The sequence below is a fragment of the Pipistrellus kuhlii genome, unplaced genomic scaffold (genome assembly GCF_014108245.1).
Source record: "Pipistrellus kuhlii isolate mPipKuh1 unplaced genomic scaffold, mPipKuh1.p scaffold_m20_p_21, whole genome shotgun sequence".
Classification (NCBI taxonomy): Eukaryota; Metazoa; Chordata; class Mammalia; order Chiroptera; family Vespertilionidae; genus Pipistrellus; species Pipistrellus kuhlii.
In genome coordinates, this window is record NW_023425520.1 from 12,008,398 (window position 1) to 12,033,282 (window position 24,885).

Here is a 24,885-nt window from a genome sequence, read left to right on the forward strand (position 1 = left end):
GAAAAACTTTATGAAAGAATCATCTTTTGGTATTTTCTGTCTTTTGGGAGAAAAGGTTGTTTTTGTTGTTGTTGTTGTTGTTGTTTTTTGTTTTTGTTTTTAAGTGATGTTCTTTGTAGGTAGCAACACCAGATAAAAAGCCCTTTTCATTAAGATGTAACACTAACTAATAATGAGTTTATTTCCCCAAAGATGACTCATCTGAGTTTAGATTGGAATTGCAGACATATACTCTGTATATATGTTCTGTAGTCATAGATAATGTCAACATATCAATGGCAAGTACAAAATTAATCTTTTATACAATATGGAAATTCTAGCCAGTCTATAGCTTATGCTAAAAATATTAACCAATGAAGTCCATGCTATCTATATATATAAAAGACTAATATGCTAAATGTTCATCTGACTGGTAGCTATGATATGCACTGACCACAGGGAGCAGACGCTCAATGCAGGAGCTGCTGAGCTGCAGTGACTTGGCAGCAGCAGTTCTCAGGTGATCCACCCTGAAACCAGAGAGGAGGGAACCCGATTCCTCATGGGGCTGCATGATTCCACCTTCAGCCATTGGTTATGTTGTTGCTGGGGCACTGTCGGCCCCGAATCTGGTTTTTTGCACACTTGCATTTGTGTTCCACACCCTGTATGACAGCAACTTTGCAGAGTGCCCTCTCACACTCCAGGACACCTCGGGGGATGTTGAAGAGCAGGTTTCGGACCGCTCCCCATAGATCAGGCCAAGGGATCCCACCAGCCAGAGGGACCCACTCACTCCACAGATTCCCTTCCAGCCACAGTGCCACTCCAGGTGCGGCTGGCCAGGGAGGGACCACGGGAGGTTGGCCCAGGGTATGTCTCTTGGCCAGTCTCATCCTGGGGACCTAGGCTTATACTGGAGAAATCTGGGCTGTAAGGTGAAAACTCAGGGGAGTGGCAAAAGGCAGAAGTCTGGAGGCGTGCATGTGAATACGCAGAGGACAGACTGTTGACTGTGCCGCTGTATAGCCCTAGTGGGAAGGAGACAAAGCTCCAGACTGCACTGAACTCCAGTTCCGGGTGAGAATCTGGGAATCCAGATTCATTGTGGGGAAGGGGGCAAAACTCAAGGGCGCCTTTCTCTCAGAGGTACTTGCAGCGAATACCGAAGGACACTGGGGGACACTGAGACTCAGGAACCTCACAGGGCAGGACTGATGGGAAGACAAGGCTATAGGCTCCATGCTGAAACCACCCCATCCAAGCTGAGCACAGAGGCTTTTGCAGTTTTGCAAGTCTAGTTTAATAAGGCTGTCTCTCAGCATAGACACAGTTGATCCTCACAGCCTGGAGGTCAACTCCTTCCACTGATACCAACAGCAATCAAGATTTAACTACAACAAGGTTGTACACACAGTCCACAAAGGGGGGCACCAAGATTGTCCACCAAGCCACTGGCCCATATAGGACACCAAGCACACAAAGCTACCCTACCAACTCAGGGAAGCAATTAAAATGCAGAGACAAAGAAACAGATCACAAATGAAAGAAATGGAGGAAAACAAATGACTGGAGATAGAGGTCAAAACCACGGTTATAAGGTTTTTTAAGAATTTCCTAGAAAAGACCAATAAATTTAGCAAGGCTTTCGAGGATATGAGAGAGACCCTCGAGGATATGGAAAAGGACCAACTAGAAATTAAACATTCACTGACTGAAATAAAAAATATTATACAGACATCCAACAGCAAACTAGAGAAATGCAAGAATCAAGTCAAAAATTTGAAATACAAAGAAGCAAACATCACTCAACTAGAAAAGCTAAAAGAAAAAAAGAATACAAAAATTTGAATTCTTTTGAATAGTGTAAGAAGCCTCTGGGACAACTTAAAAAAAAAAAAAAAAAATATATATATATATATATATATATATATATATATATATATATATATATATATATATATAATTGATTTTTTACAGAGAGGAAGGGAGAGAGAGAGAGAGAGCTAGAAACGTCAATGAGAGAGAAACATTGACCAGCTGCCTCTTGCACACCCCCTACCGGGGATGTGCCCGCAACCAATGTACATGCCCTTGACCAGAATTGAATCTGGGACCTTTCAGTCCACAGACCGACCCTCTACCACTGAGCCAAACCGGCTTCGACTCTGGGACAACTTTAAGCATACCAACATCAGGATTATGGGGGTGCCAGAAGAAAAAAGAGAGTAAGATACTGAAAACCTATTTGAAGAAATAATGACTGAAAACTTTCCCTCACCTGGTGAAATAGACTTACAAGTCCAGGAAGCACACAGAACCCCAAACAAAAGGAATCCAAAGAGGACCACACCAAGACACATCATAATTAAAATGCTAAGAGCGAAAGACAGAAAGAATATTAAAATCAGCAAGAGATTTTACCTACAAGGGAGCATCCATACAATTGTCAGCTGATTTCTCAACAGAAACTATGCAGGCCAGATGGGAGTGGCAAAAAACAGTCAAATGATGAATAGCAAGAACCTACAACCAAGAGTACTCTACCCAGTCAAGCTGACATTCAGAATTGAAGGTCAGCTAAGGCAGTGTTTTTCAACCGCTGTTCCGCGGCACACTAGTGTGCCACGAGATGTTGCCTGGTGTGCCGTAGGTGCAGACAAGACAAGAATTTTATAATTTTTCACTATTTTGTTTACTTAATATTTCATAATAAAGTAATTATAAAATACTTTCTTTGTGTTTATTTGATTCCTATTCAAGAGAATTACGTTATATACAGTCAATATAGGCACAGAGTTAAATTTTTTAACATTTTCTAATGGTGGTGTGCCTCGTGATTTTTTTCATGAAACAAGTGTGCCTTTGCCCAAAAAAGGTTGAAAAACACTGAGCTAAGGAACTTCACAGACAAGAAAAAGCTAAAGGAGTTCATCAACATCAAACCAGTATTATATGAAATGCCGAAAGACATTAGAAGGAGGAGGAGGAGGAGGAGGAGGAGGAGGAGGAGGAGGAGGAGGAGGAGGAGGAGATAAAAATTATGAAGAACAAATACATATCAACAAGTAAATCTAAAAGTCAAGTGAATTAAAAACCTGATGTACAGAATAAACTGGTGAATATAATAGAAACAAGGACATAGAAAGGGAGTGGACTGACAACTCTCAGGGGGAAAGGGGTATGGGGGTGTGGGGACAAAAACAGTATACCTATGGATGAGGACAATGGGGGAGGTAAGGGAAGAGGGTGGGATGGGAAAGGTAAAGTTTGGTAATCAGTAAATCAGTAAGAGGATTACCAAATTAGGAAATTGCCTTGAGCCACCACTATCTCAAGACGAACAATCCATGATTAGCATCAGACCTGCTAATGCCCAATGCCCTTGGTGCACTCTCGTGACAATATCGGGCAAGTGGTGACTTCCCACATTTGGGATTTGTTTAAAACCCTTGTCATAGAGTTTGGTTATGAAACACAGTTCTCTTCTGGGCAGCTCAGTGAGTGCCGTTTCCCACTTAAAAATCATCATCATACCAGCACACATACAAACACAGTTATACACACAGCACACACCCCAGGCACCACACACTATCCTACACACGGCACATCCATACCCTACAAATAATAGTCAAACACAGGGCATTTATTTAGCTTCAGAAAGATTAACTGCAATGATTGCCAATATGTACCTAAGGGATTAAAATAAATAAAAATTGAAAACATGAATTTTATATTTTAGTAAAAATACTCAAACTGTGGTTAAAACTATTCAAACTGTGCTAAAGGCTGTAAGTAAAAGTAAAAATCTCCCTCCCGCTGTGGATACTCAGTTCCACTCCCCAATAGTCTTTGGTTGCTTTCTAGAAATTGCAGCAAATACTTTTGTATGTGTGCAAAGATATGTGCATTTACAGTGTGTGTTTGTGTGTGTGTGTGTGTGTACAGGGTGGGGCAAAAATAGGTTTATAGTTGTGCAGACATGAAACAGTTTATTCTTGTATTGTTATTTATTAATTATTGTGTTACTAGAGGCCTAGTGCATGGACTCATGCACATTGAAAGGAAATTAGAAGGTGGCTGGTAGGTAGAACCAGACAGGACAGGCTGGACACGCCCTGGAGCCAAACCCCCAGGGTCCCTCCCTGGCTGGTGCACCTGGGGTGGCGCTGGGGCTTGAAGGGCGTCTGTGGAGTGAGTGGGTCCCTCTGACAGGTAAGGGTCCTTCAGATTGGCCTGTGGGGATCAGGCTGAAACCAGCAGTGCGACATCCCCCAAGAGGTCCCAAAGTGCAAGAGGGCACTCTGCAAAGTTGCTGTCGCTTGGCAGTTCCTGTGTTGACCATCTGACCCATGGTGGTCAGTGCACGTCTGGTCAGCCGATTGCTTAGCATTTTATATATACCGAATATAGATTTTTCATCTGAACAACTGTAAATTGTAAACCTACTTTTGCCCCGTCCTGTATATAAATGCTATGTTTTATTTTTAAAGTTGATCACCCAACACTAGTTAAGCTATTAGAATGGGAGCCAGCCACAGCCCTCTCTGCCCTGGATTAGCTAACAAGCCTTTCTGGTACCTCTGCTTTTCTCACTCTGCAGAGCCGGTGTGCCTGGCCCCTGCCCTTGCTCTCTGTCTGGAAACCTCTGCGGTGGCCTCTGAGCTTGTCCTTTGGTTGAGGCCCAGGATCCCCTCCAGCTGTTGGGGAGGCCAGTGTCCTCTCTCGTTGGTGTTCAACTCCTGACCCTGCGAATACTGTTTTGTCAATAGCAGGAGGTGTTTCGGGAACACATTATGCAAGGAAATCATTTCCTCCAGCCATTCACTTTTAACTGGTCACTCTTATTTGCTTCAAAAGTCAGTCATGTGAGAAGAGCTATATCTGGTACCTCTGGTGGTGCAACTCACACACACACACAAATCACAGACTTTTTAAAAAGGAAGTTATATTAAGCACTTCAGTTAGCAAGAATATTAGAATTGGGCAAAGGTAAAGATGCATATTTGTACTTAAAATAACCATTGAAATATTAAAAATGATATTATTTAACATCATTTTTCAGAGACTCAGAACTTTCAGAAAAGCTTTTTTATTCATGAGCTCATGGGGACAATCTGAAGTGCTTTGTAAATGTGCCTGTTGCCCTGGGTAAGGAGACCCAGGGGGCAAAGTTACCTGCCCAGCCCCACAGCACTGGGATGTGAACTCCAGCCGCTGCTCATGGATCGCTGTCCGACTGTAGGCAGCGGACACTCAGCCTGTGGCTGGTGTTAGGGCCGGTGCACAGTCCTGGATGTGCATTAGTGTCAGGTGCTTTGTTCAGAAGTAATGCGAGTGATTTTTAAACCATAATGTACCATAGTTCAGAGAAGCAACTATACAATATTGGTAATTAAGCAACTTGTTATAAAGGCAGTTATTTTCAATAACATATCTAGCTTGATGCTCTAACTTTAAATTGATAAATCTTGTCTGTATTATTGAAAAACTAATCTTATAAGGTTGTGTGTGTGTGTGTTTTGGGGGGGGGGGGGTAGGGACAGGTACCCTAAGATCCTGAAAGATGACACTTGGCTAAATACTGAGATTTTTCTTTCTTTTTAATTAATTGTTGTGTTTAGTTAAAAATGTGTAATGACTTGAGAGCATGTCCTGGCCTAATTCTTGAAAAACGTACTTTCTCCAGCTCTCAGGCACCTGCCAGCCTGTATTTCCAGACTGCTGAGCAGTATAAGGCGATTCCACAGGTCCGCTGAGCTCCGTCTCTGCCAGGGTCGCAGGGAGGCGCGGGTCTGGCAAGTGTTTCTGTCACTGCCTCTCCTGAAGCGGTTTCTGTGGAAAGGAGCTCTGGTTGGCGGGGCTGGCGGCTGCTCCCGGTTCAGGTCGCACAGGTACAGGTGTGCGTTTCGGGGGCGCTGTTAGCGCCGAGCCGGGCGCTGTGGATTCCTGCAGGGCTCGACGCCCGCCCGGAGGGAGCAATTCGCCCTGCTGGCCTGCAGCTCTTTTTTCTTTGCTGCTGACCAGGTCCATGGATGAAAGCCCATCTCTGAGGCGCAAGACGGTGATGCGGGAGAAGGGCCGGCGCCAGGCCGTGCGGGGCCCGGCCTTCATGTTCAACGACCGCGGCACCAGCCTCACAGCCGAGGAGGAGCGCTTCCTGGACGCGGCCGAGTACGGCAACATCCCGGTGGTGCGCAAGATGCTGGAGGAGTCCCGCACCCTCAATGTCAACTGCGTGGACTACATGGGCCAGAACGCGCTGCAGCTGGCCGTGGGCAACGAGCACCTGGAGGTGACGGAGCTGCTGCTCAAGAAGGAGAACCTGGCGCGCATCGGCGACGCGCTGCTGCTGGCCATCAGCAAGGGCTACGTGCGCATCGTGGAGGCCATCCTCAACCACCCCGGCTTCGCGGCCAGCGGGCGCCTGACGCTCAGCCCCTGCGAGCAAGAGCTGCAGGACGACGACTTCTACGCCTACGACGAGGACGGCACGCGCTTCTCGCCCGACATCACGCCCATCATCCTGGCGGCGCACTGCCAGAAGTACGAGGTGGTGCACATGCTGCTGCTGCGCGGCGCGCGCATCGAGCGGCCGCACGACTACTTCTGCAAGTGCGGCGACTGCACCGAGAAGCAGCGGCGTGACTCCTTCAGCCACTCGCGCTCCAGGATCAACGCCTACCGTGGGCTGGCCAGCCCGGCCTACCTGTCCCTGTCCAGCGAGGACCCCGTGCTCACCGCCCTGGAGCTCAGCAACGAGCTGGCCAAGCTGGCCAACATCGAAAAGGAGTTCAAGGTAAGTTGGGCGCCCCGCGCGGCCGGAGCGGCCTGCCTGGCGCCTGCCCTGCTTTGCTCCCAAACCAGCGTTGCTCCAGGGATGTTAAGTCACCAGGGGTCGGGAGCATTGTTTAGAAGCGATCTGATGCTTTTCCCTGCTCAGCTTGGCGCTGTGAAAAATTTGTTTTCTGGACTGGGATAGGCTGGATCCGAGGACTAGGATTTTTCTGGGTAACCATTATGTTCACTTTTGCCAAATGAAGGGATTTGGCTTGAATGTCTCTCTTCCCAGTTCTCCCCCCTCTTGTGTAGTTAGTTGGATGGTGGGATCCAGCATGCAAATAGGATTAGTTCACTGCTTATTAGCCCAAACATTTAGATCGAAAGTCAAAAGGCTAATATAAATGCTGCTAAAGTCATTTCATTCATCTGACCAGGATGCCTCTTCCCGAAACCCACAGATGTGTATTCGGCAGGCGACTGTGGGACCCAGACACCAGGTCAACCAGAAAGGCAAGGGGTCCAGTGTTTTGCTTTAATGGATTTTTGTTGTTGTTGTTTCTGGACATCATCTCCAGTTAATCAGTGTTATTCATTTTTACAAAAATTACACATTGATGGAGAACACTGTTATTGTTGATTCAGTTGCTCAGTCCTGTGCATTTTGGATGGCCAGACAAATTAGCCCGGATGAGAGGAGATGGCGTTAGCGGTGGATAGAGTCAGTAGGCGGGTTTTCAGCAGGGCCCTATCTCTGGCTCTCCACCTGAGGTGATGGTACTTTGAGCTCCAAGTTCCAGCTTTGAAATGAAAAAATAAAACAGATAATGTGCTACCTAGCGAAAAAGAGGTGTTTTTTTTCCCTTTGTGGGCACCTATCCTGGTTCAGTTCCTTGAATTATTTTGTGGATGTTGAGTTCCTCTGCTTTTCAGGTCAGTGTTATGATGGCAGACTGAGGAATAACGGTTATTCTGTCTTTCAGATCTTAGTGCATTTTTTCATGCTTCAGTGAGATTTACACAAATGCATCTAACAGTATAATTCAGGCCAAGGGGTTGTAAGAAAATGGAAAGTTTGATGGGCCTTTTTCCCCTTCTATACACACCAAATTCTTCCTTATTGGCCAGCTCTCATCTTGTGCTGGCAGGGCTCTGGCGTAGGGTAATTTTATTTGTTATTCCATTAAAATATTTTTCCGGTATAAAAGCTACACATATTTATTATAAACATTTTGGAAAATGTGCGAACATACAAAGAATAAAATAAATATTTACCTTATATCTAGTACCTTTGAAGAGATTCGTTATGTAATATTTGAAAGACTTATTTCCTTGGGCACCAAATGAATTTGTTTTAGACAGATTTCAGAACATTTGAAAGCCTCAAATTCTCTTTAGTGATAATAGAAAAACATTCAGGTAAAGTAGTCTAAATACTATTTTTTTATTTTGGCATAGCAATAAAAATATAATTCTAAATTTGTTTGCCTTTCAAATATCACTCAACCTTTTTTTTAATGTGTTTTGCTTGTTATCCATTGAAAGTCTATAAAAGAGATTCTACAAAAGGGAATATGTTTTAATAATTTGCAGAAGATAACGATGTATGCAATTCTGCCCAGAAAAGTTATCTCAATAAAGCCATGGTTGAAAAGTCTGTCATTTTTTGCTTTCCCCTGAAGGTGGTGAAATCTATATTGATAATACTTAGAGTTCCCTTTACTCTGACTACAGTCACATCTGATAACCTTTCAGAGGTGGGGAATATTGCAAGTAAAGGGGGAAGGAGAGGAGAGGGAGAGGGAGAGGGAGAGGGAGAGGGAGAGGGAGAGAGAATGAATAAGAACAAGAACACAATTGAGTTTAAGAGGGCATGCATAAAGCTACCAGATAGCTAAGGATATGTGGAAACCATCTAAATCTCACTGTGCCTTGATCTGAATTCTATGGAAAGCCCTTGGGTGGCATAGCCTTCTCTGAGTCATGGTGTCCAGGGACGAGTCCCCTCCCCTGATTGCATATTCCTTTTCTTCCTTATTCTTACCTGTCCTGCTGTTGCCTGGTTACCTGCCCTCCCCTCTCCTCCTTGACCTCCTGCCCCACACTCATTGCCCATCTGCCAGGGCCTTAGGCTGATGGAGAAAACAGCTTTCCCTGCTCTGACCCGGGGCTTGGCTGGAAGGGGCGGTGGAGTGACACTCATCGCGGAGGCAAGCAGCTCACCTCATTTGCCCTGGTTCGTGGTGTTCTCTGTATTCTTTCCACAGAGACTTTGAGCTCAAAGTACCAGCTTTGAAATGAAAAAATAGACAATGTGCTGCCTAGCAAGAAAGAGGTGGTTTTTCCCTTTGTGGGCACCTATCCCTGTTTCATCACCATCCCTGAATGGCCGGGAGATCTGGCATCTCGCCCCACAAATCGCCACCACTCAGGTGCTTGAGAGAAGGCTCCCAACCGCTTTGCGATTTCCAGAGCTTCTTGAAGAATGCGGGAGGCCTGGTGCCAAAAACACGCGAAGGTCATTACACCAGGAGGCTGGCCACGCTCAGATACAGACTTAGAAAAATGAAGGGAGGACAGCGTGGTGACAGGTTATTACAGGCGGATTTTGGGTGTGCAAATGCTGTCTGTAGCTATTCCGAGAGACAGCATCCTGGACAGGATGGCCTCTGGGTCTAATCCTCCGCGTGTCAGAGGCAAGCAAGCTAGTCATTTATGAAGCTGTGAGAACACAAAGTAAAATTTCCTAATTCTGAGTCAGTGGTGCACATTTTTTTTTTTAAGGGCAAAAAAGCCTTTTGCCCTCCCTGTGCCTCAGTTTTCCTCTCTTTAAAGTAGAAGAGCAATTTCAACTATTCCCACATCAGGGCTGCCGGGAAGAGGAGAATGAATATAATCCTGAAGCAAGGTAGCATTTGATGGCAGGAAGATGCTCTAGGAATCATCTGAATAGACTCTCATTTTACAGAGAAAGCAAGGCCTATAGCCAAGATTCCATCTGCCAAGCCCAGATGTGGGAGTTGTGGGTCCAGTCCTCAATACTGGTATTCTATCTCACATGCTGTAAGTGGCATATTGAAGCCCTTCTGTAGTCCTTGATGTGTACCAAGAACACTGAGCATTTAATCCACACAGTAGCACTGTTAGGCAGGCTTATTCTCATCAGAAAGGCTGAGTAATTTCTCAAGATCACATAGCAATGAGTGGTAGAAGTAGTGTCTGAACCTAAGAAGTCTGGCTTCAGATTGACACTTTAACCACTGCCCTCTGTTACGAGGGCAAGGATCAGACAGGGCCCAGCCTACTTAGAATTGAATTTACGCTTTCAATTAGGATAGAAGGGATTTTGAAAAAGGTTGGAAGAGAATTAGAATGATGAGTCAGCCTTACAGTTGCTATGAGTGCTGAAACCTGGAGACAGGGCATGATGAGGATGGAGCGCCATTGTTCTTTCTCTGGCTTGAGCAGGTCCTTGGGCCTTTTTTTTTTTTTTTAAATTACCTTCACCCAAGGATATGTTTTTATTGATTTTGGAGAGAGAGGAAGGAAGAGTGACAGAGTGAGAGAGAGAAACATCAATTGGTTGCCTCTTGTATGTGCCCCGACTGGGTACATGCCCAAACCCTTTTGGTGGATGGCACAATGCTTCAACCCACTAACCCACTGGTTAGGGTGGTACTTGGGCTGTTGAGTTCCTGCTCTGCCAAGTGGACAGCAGGTCCATCCCATAACTTTGTGGCAGGCCCAGATGATGGATGAGTGGCATGATGAAGATGATTAAGCAAAACTAAATTAGGGGAAAATCATTAGGAAATGCAGAGCAGTTGGTCTCAGTGAAGGAACACGAGGCAGCTCCTCCTGGTGATCAGAGCAGGCTGGTTCCTTTTGCACCTGGGAAGGGCTGTCTGTACCCCCTTTATTTGCAGGGCTCCCATGTTCCCGGGGGCTCTGCAAATAATGAGACATGCCATCCCATGACCACAGTGAAAGAAACGCCCATTATCCAGCTCTGACTGTTTTCTGTGCTGGGTTCACAGACTTCCCCCCAAGAAAGGTTTCCATAGTTACGAAAACACAGTGTTGTCCTTGTAACTTGTGTGACTGATCTCTCAGTGGATGTGAATAACCCACATGACTTTCTTTAAGACTTCACAATGTACAGATTACAATGTTTTAAGATAATGAGCCATTATTTAGGTATTACTGCAAAAGTGGTTCCCACATTTTCTTGAAGCATAGGAAATAGTCTCTTTTATTTCTGCTCAATGGGGCAATGGCTGTCCTATATTGTACCAAATCTTATAGAACAGTCTGAACTGAAGAGCCATATGAGGAAATTTCATCTAAAAAAATTGTATTAAAGGGGGAGCTTTCTATGGAAACAGACATGGATTTAATACTTCTGGAAGCTATTATATTTTATTAGTCTTTCAGGCATGGAAGGCAGACACTCTGCATAGAAACCAGCGACTGAACATTTTATTAATTTTATCAGTTGCCTGGTCCCAATCTGAATGGAAACCGAAGATTGAAGTTTTTATTCATTTTATCTGTTCCCTTATGAGAGGAGGAGGATTAACTGTAACTGTCCTTTATCTGGATTTCTGCTGTCTGCAATGGAAACTCTTCTCATCTGGGTAGCCTCTACACATTCTCTCCTCCTCTTGTTTATTTTGGTTGGTGATGTGATTTTTTCCCATCATATCATGTAAATTAATTATTTAAGGGGGGGAAAGTGGAGTTCCTCATGCCTTTTTAAAAAAATGAAATTAGAACACCTTTTTTAAAGTAATATTTTATTGATTTCAGAGAGGAAGAGAGAGGGAGGGAGGGAGGGAGGGAGGGAGGGAGGGAGGGAGGGAGGGAGGGAGAGAGAGAGAGAGAGAGAGAGAGAGAGAGAGAGAGAGAGAGAGAGAGAGAGAGAAACAATAATGATGAGGGAGAATCATTGATCAGCTGCCTTCTGCACACCGCACACTGGAGATCGAGCTCACATCCTGCGCATATGTACTGATTGGGAATTGAACCATGACTTCCTGGCTCATAGGTCAATGCTCAACCATTGAGCCATGCCAGCTGGGCCCTCATGCCTTTTTTTTTCTTTCTTTAAAGTATATTTTTATTGAGTCCAGAGAGAAAGGGAGGGAGAGATAGAACATAAATAATGAGAGAGCATCATTGATCAGCTGTCTCCTGCATGCCCCCTACTGGGGATGGAACCCAAAACCCAGACATGTGCCCTTGACCGGAATCAAACCCGGGACCCTTCAGTTCCCAGGCCAATGCTCTAGCCACTGAGCCTAACCAGCTAGTGTCATGCCTTTTCTTAAGGTATGCTTTATGGAAACCCAGATTAGGAAATTCTGCTGTGCAAAGTATTGTTTAGTTATTTGACACACAGTGTCTCAGGACACATCGAAATGAGGAATCCATTTTTTTCAAGGACACCACGTTAATCATCTGGCTAACTTCCTTAGAGTGCTATAATTTTAGTGAGAGCCATAGAAGTGGAACTAGGGTTTCCAGAAGTGAAACACTTTCCTACAATGGTTGTTGACACCTTGAAGTGAACCAAGAAGCGAGAAATAGAGCTGCAATCAGGAGGTAACGGGAGGTTGCCCGCTGACTTCCTCATACCAGTCCATGCACTACACACATGCAAATGGAAGGGGAGACACCCATGTGTGAGGTCTCTATTTCTAGTGAGGTGTTAGTTCCAGCGGCCTGGCATCTTTTCTCTCATGTATTGGTACTCTGCAACCCTTGGCACTTCAGTGACGTATAATCAGACACTTGTCTTCCTCAGGATGTGGGCACGTGCCCTGCAGACCAACAAAGGGAAATACCCCCCTTTCTGCTGGTCCCTGTCCTTCCCCACACAACCTGGCCTCCACACTAGTTATCCCCAGACATAAGATGTGTCAGAAACATATCAGGACCTCGGGGCTGGGTAGGAATGGCCTTCTGGTGCATGGCCAGGCACATTGAGGCTGCTGGATGAGGACCGACTGCACTTGCAGCAGCAATGCCTCCAGCAAGGCAGGAGATAGCAACCTGGATACGTTATCCCCACATGTGTTCTGTCTTCTATGTCAAATTGCCACTTTAGGAAAATCCCCATTTAAAATTTTTTTTTTGTTGTCTCTCAATTAGAAATAAGTAGAATAAAATAACTGATGTAAAAATGTTTTGTTTTTTTCATTATAGAAATGGTTTTGTTTTGGCTTTAAGAAAATGATCATATAGAGATTTGACTCTTTTTGATCCTTTGGCCCTTCAGCATCAGCATTTAGGCAACATCTCTTAATACAAACCAAGGGACTGCTGTGCGCAGCGCTTTGGAGCTGTCTCTCACAGTGGGCAGGCTGCAGAAGATCCTGGCTGTGGGTGGGAGGGGGTGAGTCCAGCCGTAGCAAGCCTCACATCCCCCGGGGGCTGCAGCCTCTGACCAGAGGAAGGAACTGCTTCTCCTCATGTACAAAGGACCCTACACCCTCCCAAGGACTCTGCAAATTCTCTGTTCTAATCGCCAAACCTCTCTTTCTCAGAATGACTATCGGAAGCTGTCCATGCAATGCAAAGACTTCGTGGTGGGCGTGCTGGACCTGTGCCGGGACTCGGAAGAGGTGGAAGCCATCCTGAACGGAGACCTGGAATCGGCGGAGTCTGTGGAGGCTCACAAGCACAAGGCCTCCCTGAGCCGCGTCAAACTTGCCATTAAGTATGAGGTCAAAAAGGTGAGTGGCTGCTCCCGGCCAGGGTGTTGGGATCCACATGGAATACCTGCTAGGCTCTGATGCCTGGACATTTCTCCAGTAAGGAGAATAGAGGTTGTGGTAAAAGATCCTTTTTCCTTCGTGAAAGGAATGAGTGAGGCACCCTGGTAAAGTGGGGAGTCAAATACCGAGCTTCTGATCCTCTCTACTCTTGATGGGTTGTGAGAACTGGGATAAGTCATAGGACTTCCTTACATTTCAGTTTCCTCTATAAAAGGCAGATAAAATTTCTTATCTGTCTCTGGGATTTGATGGGATTTCAATGGATTGAGATATGCCAAAGAATCTAAACTGCCCGTCACGATGCAATTGATAATAATAAAATCTGTTACTTGTACATGCTTTTGGAAGGGACTGTCACAGACTTTCTCAGGTTAATCCTTGCACCAGACCTATGTTATTATCCATTTTGCCTACAATATAGATCAGATAGATGATGATATTTTTATTCTACAAAGAAACTAAGGTTCTTCCAGCTTATGACACGTCTGAGGTCACAGATCTATGGAGTTGGTCATGCATTTGCCAAAAATAAAATTATGATTTTTTAAAATCTGGTTACTTTAACTGTTATGTGTATCTATCTGCTACTTGTATGGGGCTTTTAAATAATTCATGAAAATTGAGGTTATGATGTTTTACTGTAATAAAAATGTCTTACCCAGAATAACATATGTTATTATATGTTAGACAAATGAAATTGCTTTGTGCTTTTAAGAGATTTACAAAGAAGTAAGCTGTTATCAGTAGCACTGGTGTCATGCAGTGTGGCAGGGAGTGGAGGAGAGTAGGCCCCGGAGCCAGCTTGCCAAAGGTTCAAGCCCCCTAACCGGTCTGAGCCTCGGTGTTCTTGGTGGCAAAGTGCAGAAAACGGTAGTAACTATTCGTTCTGCTGGCCCCGGGATTGCTGAGCTGCTGCGGGCGACGTAATCAGCACAGGTGCAGGACACGGGGATTGTCTAGTGAGTTGTAGCTAATAGCATTTCTGCGTTATGACAATTCATTCTCAGAATGATGGCTCTTAAGCAAGTTCTGTTTTTAGTCATTGAAGACGGATTTCGCGTTCACTGCCTTGGTTCTAGTTTACACCGAAAGCAAGTGAGCGAGGGCTAGGCGGATGGGCAGGAGTCTTCAGGAGACGAGGAGGACAGCTTTCCTCAGCTTGCTTCCAGAGCTGATGCCCCAACAGAGCAGCTCTCCTCTGCTGCGGGTGACTGGCTGGCCCTGCGCCGAGGATGCGAGTCCTGCCTGGTAGACGCGGCCCCTTTCACACCGAGGCACCCACACCTGCCTCTCATGGGGCATTGGGGGAGGGGGCTAGGCCAGGCAGTCCTCTGACAGCCAGAGAGGATCACTTTCTACACACACACACACACACACACACACACACGTACACAATGCTACCACAATGTAGAGAACTTCTGCAGGTGATTTTCACGAGATTCTGGCCAGCCATCAATGACAGATCTCTCCTCTGTGTAACAGGACAGTGAAACTTGAAGTGAAAGCGCTTCTCAAGGCATTGCCAGTTACGAGATCAGATTGTTTTGGATAAGCTGGATATTAAGACGGGTTTAAAAATCTGTCTGGATTTCTGCATACGTCTTACAGTGTGCATCTCTTCTCTCGAGCACCTGAGAGGGAAGCAGTGATTCCGCTTGTCAGAGGTTCTCAGTCATAGCTTTGAAAATGTCCCGTGAGCAGAGACAGCTGTCTGCAGATGTGTATGCTGCCCAGCTGTCTCGAAGAGTGCAAGTCCTCTGCATGTCCATTTTAAATAAATGGGTGTGAAGACCACAGTGTAGGAGGTATCATTAGTAATAAACTTTTTGTCAGTCAGCTATCAGGAAATAACAGCCAAAAGAATATATGTGGCCCTACTTGGTATTGCTCAGTGGGTAGAGCATTCCAGTCAAGGGTACATGCCCAGGTTGTGGGCTCGATCCCCAATGTGGGGCGTGCAGGAGGCAGCCTATTAATGATTCTTTCTCATCATTGATGTTTCTATCTCTCTTTTCCTCTCCCTTCCTTTCTGAAATCAATAAAAATACATTTAAAAAAGATATATTAAATATGTACATATCATATATATATATACATATATATATATATATATATATATATATATATATATTTAAAAAATAATATATGTGAAACTGAAAGGAGAGTTAAGACTTTGAGATGTCCTGGTTTGGTTGTTTGATGCTATACAATGAATATTAGTTAAAGTCTTTGATTGGGAATGCTCATTTGGAAAATGTACAGAAGAACCCTACTCTGGAATGCCTCAAAGCCTCAGTTCTTTTTTTTTTTTCTTTCTCTCTCCAAGGCTGAATTGTTCTCAGCACTCACCCATCTTCATCCAACAAAGCGGGAAAACACCCACCCCCTCCTGATGCCCATTCCCCCACCTTTCCCTTCTGTTCCCCAAGGAAAACCTCCTCTCAGATTATGAGGATGCATGTCTCCCCTCCACTGCCTGTAATCCCTCCCCCAACACACACGCTGTGGCCCCGAAGTGCCTGTGGCTACATGAAAGGCATTGGGACTTCAAGATAACTTGATGTGTTACATAATTTTCCCTGCATAAAAATATAAACACATCTTTATTCACATCAGCCCATAATTCCACCAAGGACACCAGTTTTATGTAATTGCAATCTGCTTGGGTCCATAAGAGACTCAGGAAGTGTCTCCTGCCATCTGCCCAGATCCCTCCCCCCACTTCCCCTGGCTCGGGTTCTGGGTCTAGGACTCCTCTCTGGGTTCAGAGCTGCTGGAGCTCAGGAATCGTACCACGGGTTCAATCACACCTTAGAGATTCGATGGCATTTCATCAAGAAAACGAAAATATGAAAGATCTGATATAAGGGGTCTCAACATGAATTTAATGATTATGTGGGAAAGAACTTTCCAAAAGAAAAGCAGTAGAGGGAATAACAAAGCAAAAATATACATAGTTTGATCACATGCAGCCTAAAACCTTGTACATTGGAAAGATCTGGGAGAAATATTTTTCTCAGTTATAACTTACAATGGATTGCTGTTCTTAATATCAAACAAGCTCAAACAAATTTATGAGAAAATTTTCCAGAGCTCTATAGAAAAATAAACTAAGAGCTTGAACATGTAATTCACAGAAAGATCAAATGGCTAACAAACATTTAAAAATTTTCAAGTACCTTGGTAACAAAGGAAATGCATATTTCACCTCTCTTAAATACAAATACTATTTCACCTCTCTTAAATTATTAAATAATGAAAACTTATAATTCTTAATGCTGCTGATGAAATGGGCTATCAAATGCTGCTGGTGGGAAATAATGTGCTTTTTATCAGGAATTTTGAAGACTAGTCATCATTTCTAAGGAGTTTATAAGGGAAATAACCCAACTGGAAAATGGTAAATACTGTTACTGTTCATAGGGTTACCTACATCCTTCTACTATGAGAAAACAGAAGATGAAATTGGATATTTTTGAAAATGCATACAAGAAAAAAAACCCACAAATTATTTTTTTAAATTAGAATAAGGGACTGTTTGCGCGCGCACCCCCCCCCCCCAAGTCCTGAGTTCTAGTTCTGTCTGTCCATCTTCTGTGTGACTTAAAGAGGAATACCAATCCCCTCCACCCACAGGCATACTAAGACTTCTGCCTATTGCTAGTAGCTCTGTTATTCTAAGAAAGCCCTTGACAAAGCTAGGAGATATCAGATCTTCATAAAAAAGGGCTCTGAGGAGGCGAGGACATTTCCTCAGTTCCCAGCTGCTCTCCTCTTTCCTCCATGGTGGGATTAAGTGTAACTGGAATCAGCCACCCAGACATGCAGCAATATCTTATCTAATAAAATAATAATATCCAAATTAACCATCACTTCGCTATACCCACAAGCCGTGCCCACCAGCCAATCAGGAGAGAGTATGCAAATTAACCCAATAAAGATCGCTGCAGCCACAGAGAGAGCTGGAGGCTTGGGTTTCCCTGTAATGTAAGAAGCCAAGTGGGCCCATTGAAGGCTAGAAAGTTTCAATTACAGAAGATAAATAAATCCCAGACTCCGAGGCCTCCTTTTAAGTCCCTGGGGGGGCGTGGCTGGTCTGCAAACCACCACAGGCCCCTCGCCCAGGCCGCCCCACACCCCAAGGGAACCCCCACCCTGATCCGGGACACCCTTCAGGGCAAACCAGCTGACCGCCACCCATGCACCAGGCCTCTATCCTATCTAATAAAATAGTAATATGCAAATTGACCATCACTCCAACACACAAGATAGTGGCCCCTGTGTGGTCAAAGATCCTGCCCCTATGTGGACACAAGATGGCCACCACAAGATGGCCAGCAGTTGAGGGCAATTGGGAGGGACCAGGCCTGCAGAGGAGGGAAGTTGGGGGTGACTGAGTCTGCAGGGAAGGGAAGTTGGGGGGGAATGCAGGCTTGCAGGGGAGGGCAGTTGGGGGAGGACCAGGCCTGCAGGGGAGGGCAGTTGGGGGGACCCAGGCCTGTAGAGGAGAACAGTTGGGGGAGGACCAGGACTGCAGGGGAGGCCAGTTGGGAGGGACCAAGCCTGCAGGGGAGAGCAGTTAGAGGTGACCAGGCCTGCAGGGGAGGGCAGTTAGGGGCAAACAGGCTGGCAGGGGAGCAGTTAGGCATATATCAGGCTGTCAGGGGAGTCGTTATGGGGTGATCACGCTGGCAGGAAGAAGTGGTTAGGGGCAATTAGGAAGGCAGGCAGGTGAGCAGTTCAGAGCCAGCAGTACTGGATTGTGAGAGGGATGTCCGATTGCACACTTAGGCCAGATCCCATTTTGGAGAGGGTGCAGGCTGGGCTGAGGGACACAAACCCGTGCACAAAATTTGTGCACGGGCCTCTAGTAAACACATAAAGTTATTCCCAATACCAGCAGAGAAAGCTCAGAGGTGGATCCTTGCAGCGAGACACTGGGGAACACACATGTGGCAGAGATCTGGAGCGCCTGTGCCAGCAGGGCCCTGACCCCCACCGGGCAGCCTCCACCGGTCTGTGCCCAGGCACTGGGAGGTGGCAGAGCAGGTCACACCTGGTGGGTTTGAAATCCAGAAAACTCACACCATGCAAGTTTTCCATTTATGCATCACAATGCATGAGCTTTGAAAAGAAGATGAAATGATCTAGGTTGTACCCATAGGAATATTTTATTTTAAATTGTATAAACTGAGGCTCCAACAATGAAATCAAAAGCAAAATGGAACATTCCCACCATATTCTGCACCACAGTGTCCCCACGAAGATAGTTCTGGGAAAGGCGGATTTTATGAAAACATAGTGTAACATGAATTTTTTCTTAATAGTCTGCCATGAATGGGGGTTCAGTTTACAACCTATTAGTCAACTTGGCAGGAAAAAGGTGTTTTGTCAATGCTACAGTCCTTTTGTTCCATGAAAAGACTGGGATTTTCTTATGTGTCAATCATTCTTCCTTTAAATCAGGAAACCTCGAATAAGGGTATTATTTTTGGAATGGTTTCAATTTGCTGGTCCACTGGCATTAGGAACCAGCATACGCATTCTCTCCAGCCACTAGGACTGGCAGGCAGTGACAGGGGTGCTTTAGGACGTAAAACAGTTCAGAGATAAAGGTCACTGCCCTGTGTTGAAGTCATTAAAAAGAGAAAACTCATCTCCGAGAGGGATTAGCTTTTCTGCCTCAACTTACTACTGTTGCATCAGTTTCATTTTATTTTTTAAATGGTCCTGTGTGCCTGTGTTAGGATTTAAAATCACTGGGGGAAAATATTTGCATTTTTTCCATGGATTAAAAGAAGTCAACAGCCCTGGCTGATTTTGCTCAGTGGTTGGAACGTTGGCCCACAGAGCCTTGGCCCACTGACTGAAGGGTCTCAAGTTTGATTCTGTTCAAGAGCATGTACCTTTGTTCAAGGGCAGGCTCAATCCTGGCCCCGGGTGAGGCATGTACAGGAGGCAACCAATCAATGTGTCTTTCTCACATTGATGTTTTTATCTTTTTGTGTCTCTACCCCTCCCTTCCACAAACACTAAAAATAAATGGGGGCCGGGGGAGGGGAAGTCAACAGATGCCATACGGTGATGTTTATTATCTCAATTAAGAAGAGGGGAAAATTAGTAGTATAGGAAGAATACCTATTCAGCTGAAGAGTAAAGTGTGACAAGGTGAAACATCATATTTAACATAGATCTGCACTATGTGAACAAGTCACGGTGAGTCAAAGATGGATCACCCTCTTGTGCCACATGGAAAGGATGGATTTCCATCAAGTCTTTGAGGCTATGCAACCTTATACAGTATAATTAATGCCATAAAGCACATCTTCAAATTTAAAGAGCAGTTGGAGGAGGAGGAGTAGGAAGAGGGAGCCATACTACAACATGAGTACTTCTGTCCTCAAGTGTTCAAAAGTTATGAAAGACCTTTGAGAATTCAAGGACACTTGTAAGTGAGACATTTGTCCACCAATTCCGTATGGACATTTCACCTGTTTGTTAACTTCGTAGGCATTTTCTGACTTGATCAAATCCTCTGCCTACAAAAAAGTGCTTCCCAAGCGGTGATCTGATCTGCTGACATCACCACCTGTACCTGTGGATTTCCCAGGATACACCACTCCCCATGCCAAGCCAAGCCTGGCTGCAGTCACAGGCCTGCCTTTTATTTGCACCCATCCAACTTCCCACAAATGCAGACCCTCTAAACACCAAGTCATTTGGACCAACATTCAAATTAAGACTGTTAAATGCTATTTATCTTGACAAACATGAGTCCAGGTCTCCGTTCTAATAGCTTTCCTCACATTTATTTAATAGGTAGGTCTGCTATCCATCTCAATCTCTATTACAGGACAGTGTCAAATACCGCTTTTGACTAATTTGGTCAGGCAAAGACTCAAAGCCTCCAGAGATCACCTCTATCTATAGACTGATAGAATTGTGTCTTGAGTTACCCTCAGGTAATCGTCCACAGGTGTGGGAAGAGTGTTTTTCAACAGGGTCGGACAATTGCTTCTGCCTGGAGGCTGTTATTCTCAGTCTCTTTAAAGGCCTCAGAAACTCCAAGTCCTAGGGCAAGGTGTTTTCTAATAGGGTGGGGCAACTACATTCCCCCTAGGCAAAAACCATCTGCATAGCAAAGGTCTGCATGAGAAAGATGACCTCCCTAGCTTGAGGGAATGATTCAGCCCAGGAAACTGGGGTGTCTGCTTTCCAAGCTCTAACTCCAGAGCCCCCAACCCTGGCTTCTCACACAGCTCCAGTCCACTCTGCCCTCCCTCTGCTAGAGTACAAGGTGGGTGGCTGCACAGAAATTTTAGTGTATTAGCCCTTTAAGAGGATGCCTGAATTTCTAGCCATTCCTCTCCCTGGCAGACAACAACCCTGTGTTCTATTTTACACAGCCAGATATTGTGTGCCTACTCTTCTCAATTCTGATGTTCTCTGCTGGGGGGCCCAACTTGCAGATTAGACCCCAGAGTTCTCAGTGGAACATCCACAACTGAGATATCTCTCCAGAACTTCAGTTGCTGTTTGTTGAACCCAGCCAGCCGCTTTCACGCCTCTGCTCCTCCTACCAGTCTCTATGCAGTCTCCACTTTCAGTCCATGGTTATCAAGGTTCTCTCTAACTAATCTTCAGTTGATTATTCAAGATGGTGTTTGTGTGTGTGTGTTTTTTTTTTGTTTTGTTTTTTGTATTTTAGTTGCAGTTCAGTTTGGTCCTAGGAGTGTCTGTGTAGCATCTACTTATTCCACCGCCATTTTTAATCTCAGATTTTCTCACATTTATTGATAGCTTGCTGTGTACCGCAGATCAGGAGCACTCTTCACTTAAGCCAATGCTGAATGCTTTCATTTCATCTCCTTTTACCAAAGGCCTAAGCTCATGGGAGGGACTTAAGACTTGTTGAAGGGTGAGCATTGAGCTCATCAACAAGAAAAGATAGCATCTTCTTTTTCATACTTCTGACTCTCCCAAACCCTACCAGTTTGTATTACTGAAAAAAATTCAGAAGGTATCTCAAATCTAGTATTTGGAGACTCATCCTCAACCACATCTGTCAACCACATCTGTCTCCCCTGCAAAAAGACACTGTGGCTGCTGCCAGAGGGCAACAAGTGAGTGAGTGAGTGAGTGAGTGAATGAGATAGATAGGGGCTGTAGAGGGGATGAGGATTTCTCAGATAGAAGGAGGGGTGAAGCAGAAAGGAAGTGATGCTCAGACACAGGGAAGAAGTGGAAATTTGGAGTTCTCAGGAATCCTAGGAAATTGCCACAGAGATCTCCAGAAGCCATCCACCTTGAATATATCCACACATGTATCATGAGTTCAAATAATGTCTGCATTAACCTTGAAATACTGTTTTCAAAAATCAGAACGTTGGAAAGTGACAGATCTTGAGTTTGGAAAGAAGGTCTTTACTTCATGGCCAGCAGTGCCCACTGACCCTTGGGACCTGGGATTTTTATAAGTGAATGAAAAGGAACGGAAGGTTCAAATACTCTTTTTCGCATTGAGCTCATCAACAAGAAAAGATAGCATCTTCTTTTTCATACTTCTGACTCTCCCAAACCCTACCAGTTTGTATTACTGAAAAAAATTCAGAAGGTATCTCAAATCTAGTATTTGGAGACTCATCCTCAACCACATCTGTCAACCACATCTGTCTCCCCTGCAAAAAGACACTGTGGCTGCTGCCAGAGGGCAAGAGGAGGTCTGGAGGAAATTGTGCCTCGACTGCCCACCCTGAGGGATGAGGTTTTATTTTTTTTTAATGAAAAGATACTATAAACCAGGAAGTGGAAACCTCTTCATTGCCCTGTAGGCGTGCTCTTGATAAATAGTGAAATAACGTTGGAATTACCTAGAGCTTTAGGATTGGGAACTAGGACTTGATCAGAGATGAGTCCTCTGCCCGGTGGGGACTGCGACTGCTCCCTTTTCCTCTCATATTTCGCAAAAACATCTCAAGGATGCCTCCTACCTGGTTAACTTATTGTTTATTCTGTTTTGTAGAAGACAGCAGTACTTTGACTTTAGTAGTGCTAAAGACTCTTTTTAAAAATATGTTGGCACTTGCCCTAGGTGGTTTGACTCTGGATAGAGAGCATCATCCTGCGGACTGAACGGTCCTGGGTTCGATTCCAGTCAAGGGCACATGCCCAGGTTGCGGGTTCAATCCCTTTTAGGGGGTGTGCAGGAGGCAGCCCATTGATGATTCTTTCTCATCATTGATGTGTTGTTGTTTTTTTCTCTCTCTCTCTCCCAAATCAATACAAAAATAAATAAAAAATAAATAAAAATATGTTGGCACTTATAGTTGACTTGTGAATGAACCTGAATAAGTCCTGAGCCTGAGCAAATGCACCTGGCCATTCAGAGAAACTGACTCAGTTCCAAAGGGCCCCTTTGGCATCAGCCTGATGACATGTCCATTCTGCTCCCTGAGAAAGGACGGGGCCTTAAAGGAGTGCCGGTCCTTCCAGAGAGATGCAGACAGGTGGCTTGGCAGAGCCAGGTGGCAGAACAAAACATGACAGCAGGGATGAAGTTGGTATAAGGTGCTCACTTTTCCTGATGAAAATTATAAAATTGCTACAGGAGATAAATGTTTGGGGGGGAGGGAATCCCTAAACTCTGAGAGAGGAAGCCATAAAAAGAGGACAAATTACCGCATAGGTGTGACATTTGCGCCAGCTCCTGGACCCCCATACATCGCGCACCGAGCATAGCACCTGCAGGTTCACCTATATCTCGCAAATCTTTTGCAGATTTGCAGATTTGCAGTGGTCATGCATACGTACATGTAGGCCACATCATGAATATATTTTCCCACGAGTAGCATTTCGGAGCGGTTTGTGAAACGTAGCCTGTTCTCTTTTGCCTATAGTCTGCAATAAACCAAGTCCCTGCTTCTTTTCCATCGGAGCTGAATGCAGGTAGGCCGGCAGGCAGCAACAGGGCCGCCTGTCCACGGAGGAAATATGCCACCTGGCTCCAGAGAGGCGCCTGCATGATGGAGAGCTCCACCTGGAAAGAACTGTGGCCAGGGCAATATCTGCTTTACCCTCCTGTTTCCACTGTGGCTCTGCTGTTAGTCCTAGAGCAATTTGGAAAAGCCATTATGAAGTGGAACGGGAATGGGCCCTGAGCCCTGCAGTGCGTACATTGTGGGCACATGTGTACCCATATCTAGGGTGTTAACGTTAACCTCAGCAGTTGCACTGTGGACAATGTATGGTAACCCACCTCCCTTTCTCTTCCCCTAGTTTGTGGCTCACCCCAACTGCCAGCAGCAGCTCCTCACCATCTGGTACGAGAACCTCTCAGGACTGCGGGAACAGACCATAGCCATCAAGTGTCTGGTGGTGCTGGTGGTGGCCTTGGGCCTCCCGTTCCTTGCCATAGGCTACTGGATCGCACCGTGCAGCCAGGTACAGCTCTCCGACACGTTTTCTCTGTGGTTGGTGTGCCATGTCCTCCTGGAAGGAAAAAGCTTCCTCCTTAAGGCTCTTGTCAGTTTCATCCGAGTGTTAATTGCCTCAGGAACAGGAATGCTGCTTTTGAGTGATGGGGGCAGTTCTAACAGGGGATGAGAGAGGATTGGTGCAGCGGGATAGATGGCCTTGCAGGCACATGATGCTTTGGCTTTTAAGATAAAATTGCTGCCGGGTGAAGCTGCGGATGTTCTCATTCTGTTGGCAGCTTAATCCATAGGGAGCTGCGGGGCCAGCTGTGGGTGGCCAGAGAGTGGCCCTGCCGCAGGGGGACCATGACCCACCAGCCTGACAGCCGGCAGCGCTCCCCTGGACCTGTCCATGCCACGTGGCTGAGTGTATTTCGCCCATTTGCCAATGCGGTGTTATCCAGAGTCCAAGAAAGTGCACGTCAGGTTCCCCACGCTCTTCGGTCTTCAGAGGGAGGACCAACGTAGCATTGGGGCGTGGGGGCTTCGCAATTTTTTATGGTCTTTTATTTTGCTTGAATCATTTAGTTCACGACTTTTCTCCCTCTCTCCACTGCCAGTGTGGAGCTCACCTGACTGTGCCTGAGGGGACCACTGAGCCAGACGGGGAAGGAGAGCTAGGCAGCTTACCGAATCTGCGTTAGGCGCATAGAGGGCACTGCCAGGGACAAGTGCTGTTCTGAGATCCCTAATCCTGTTTTTACATTCCCAAATCTGGTTTTGTTTAAATCAGAGGCAGTTTCAGGCAAAATGAGTCAAGGCCACTTACGAGTGACCCTGGATATCCGTCATCCATCTGGCTCAGCAGCCCCCCGGCAGAGTCCTGCTCTGTGGGCACCATCTATGCACGAGGTATCCATCCATCTCACTCCTGC

The 24,885-nt window shown here is 45.5% G+C and overlaps 1 protein-coding gene across 8 annotated transcripts in view; it reads left to right on the plus strand.

Moving 5' to 3' along the window:
- The window catches only part of TRPC3 (transient receptor potential cation channel subfamily C member 3), a 73,121-nt gene that overhangs the window by 18,175 nt on the left and 30,061 nt on the right, over positions 1-24,885 (plus strand). For 6 of the 8 annotated variants that reach the window (XM_036450259.2, XM_036450262.2, XM_036450263.2 and 3 more), the window contains exons 2-4: positions 6,007-6,778; positions 13,308-13,496; positions 23,814-23,978. In XM_036450259.2, coding sequence (XP_036306152.1) covers positions 6,007-6,778; positions 13,308-13,496; positions 23,814-23,978 — 1,126 coding nt within the window. The remainder of the gene's footprint in view (positions 1-6,006; positions 6,779-13,307; positions 13,497-23,813; positions 23,979-24,885) is intronic. The other 2 variants (XM_036450265.2, XM_036450266.2) reach the window with 1 other exon arrangement.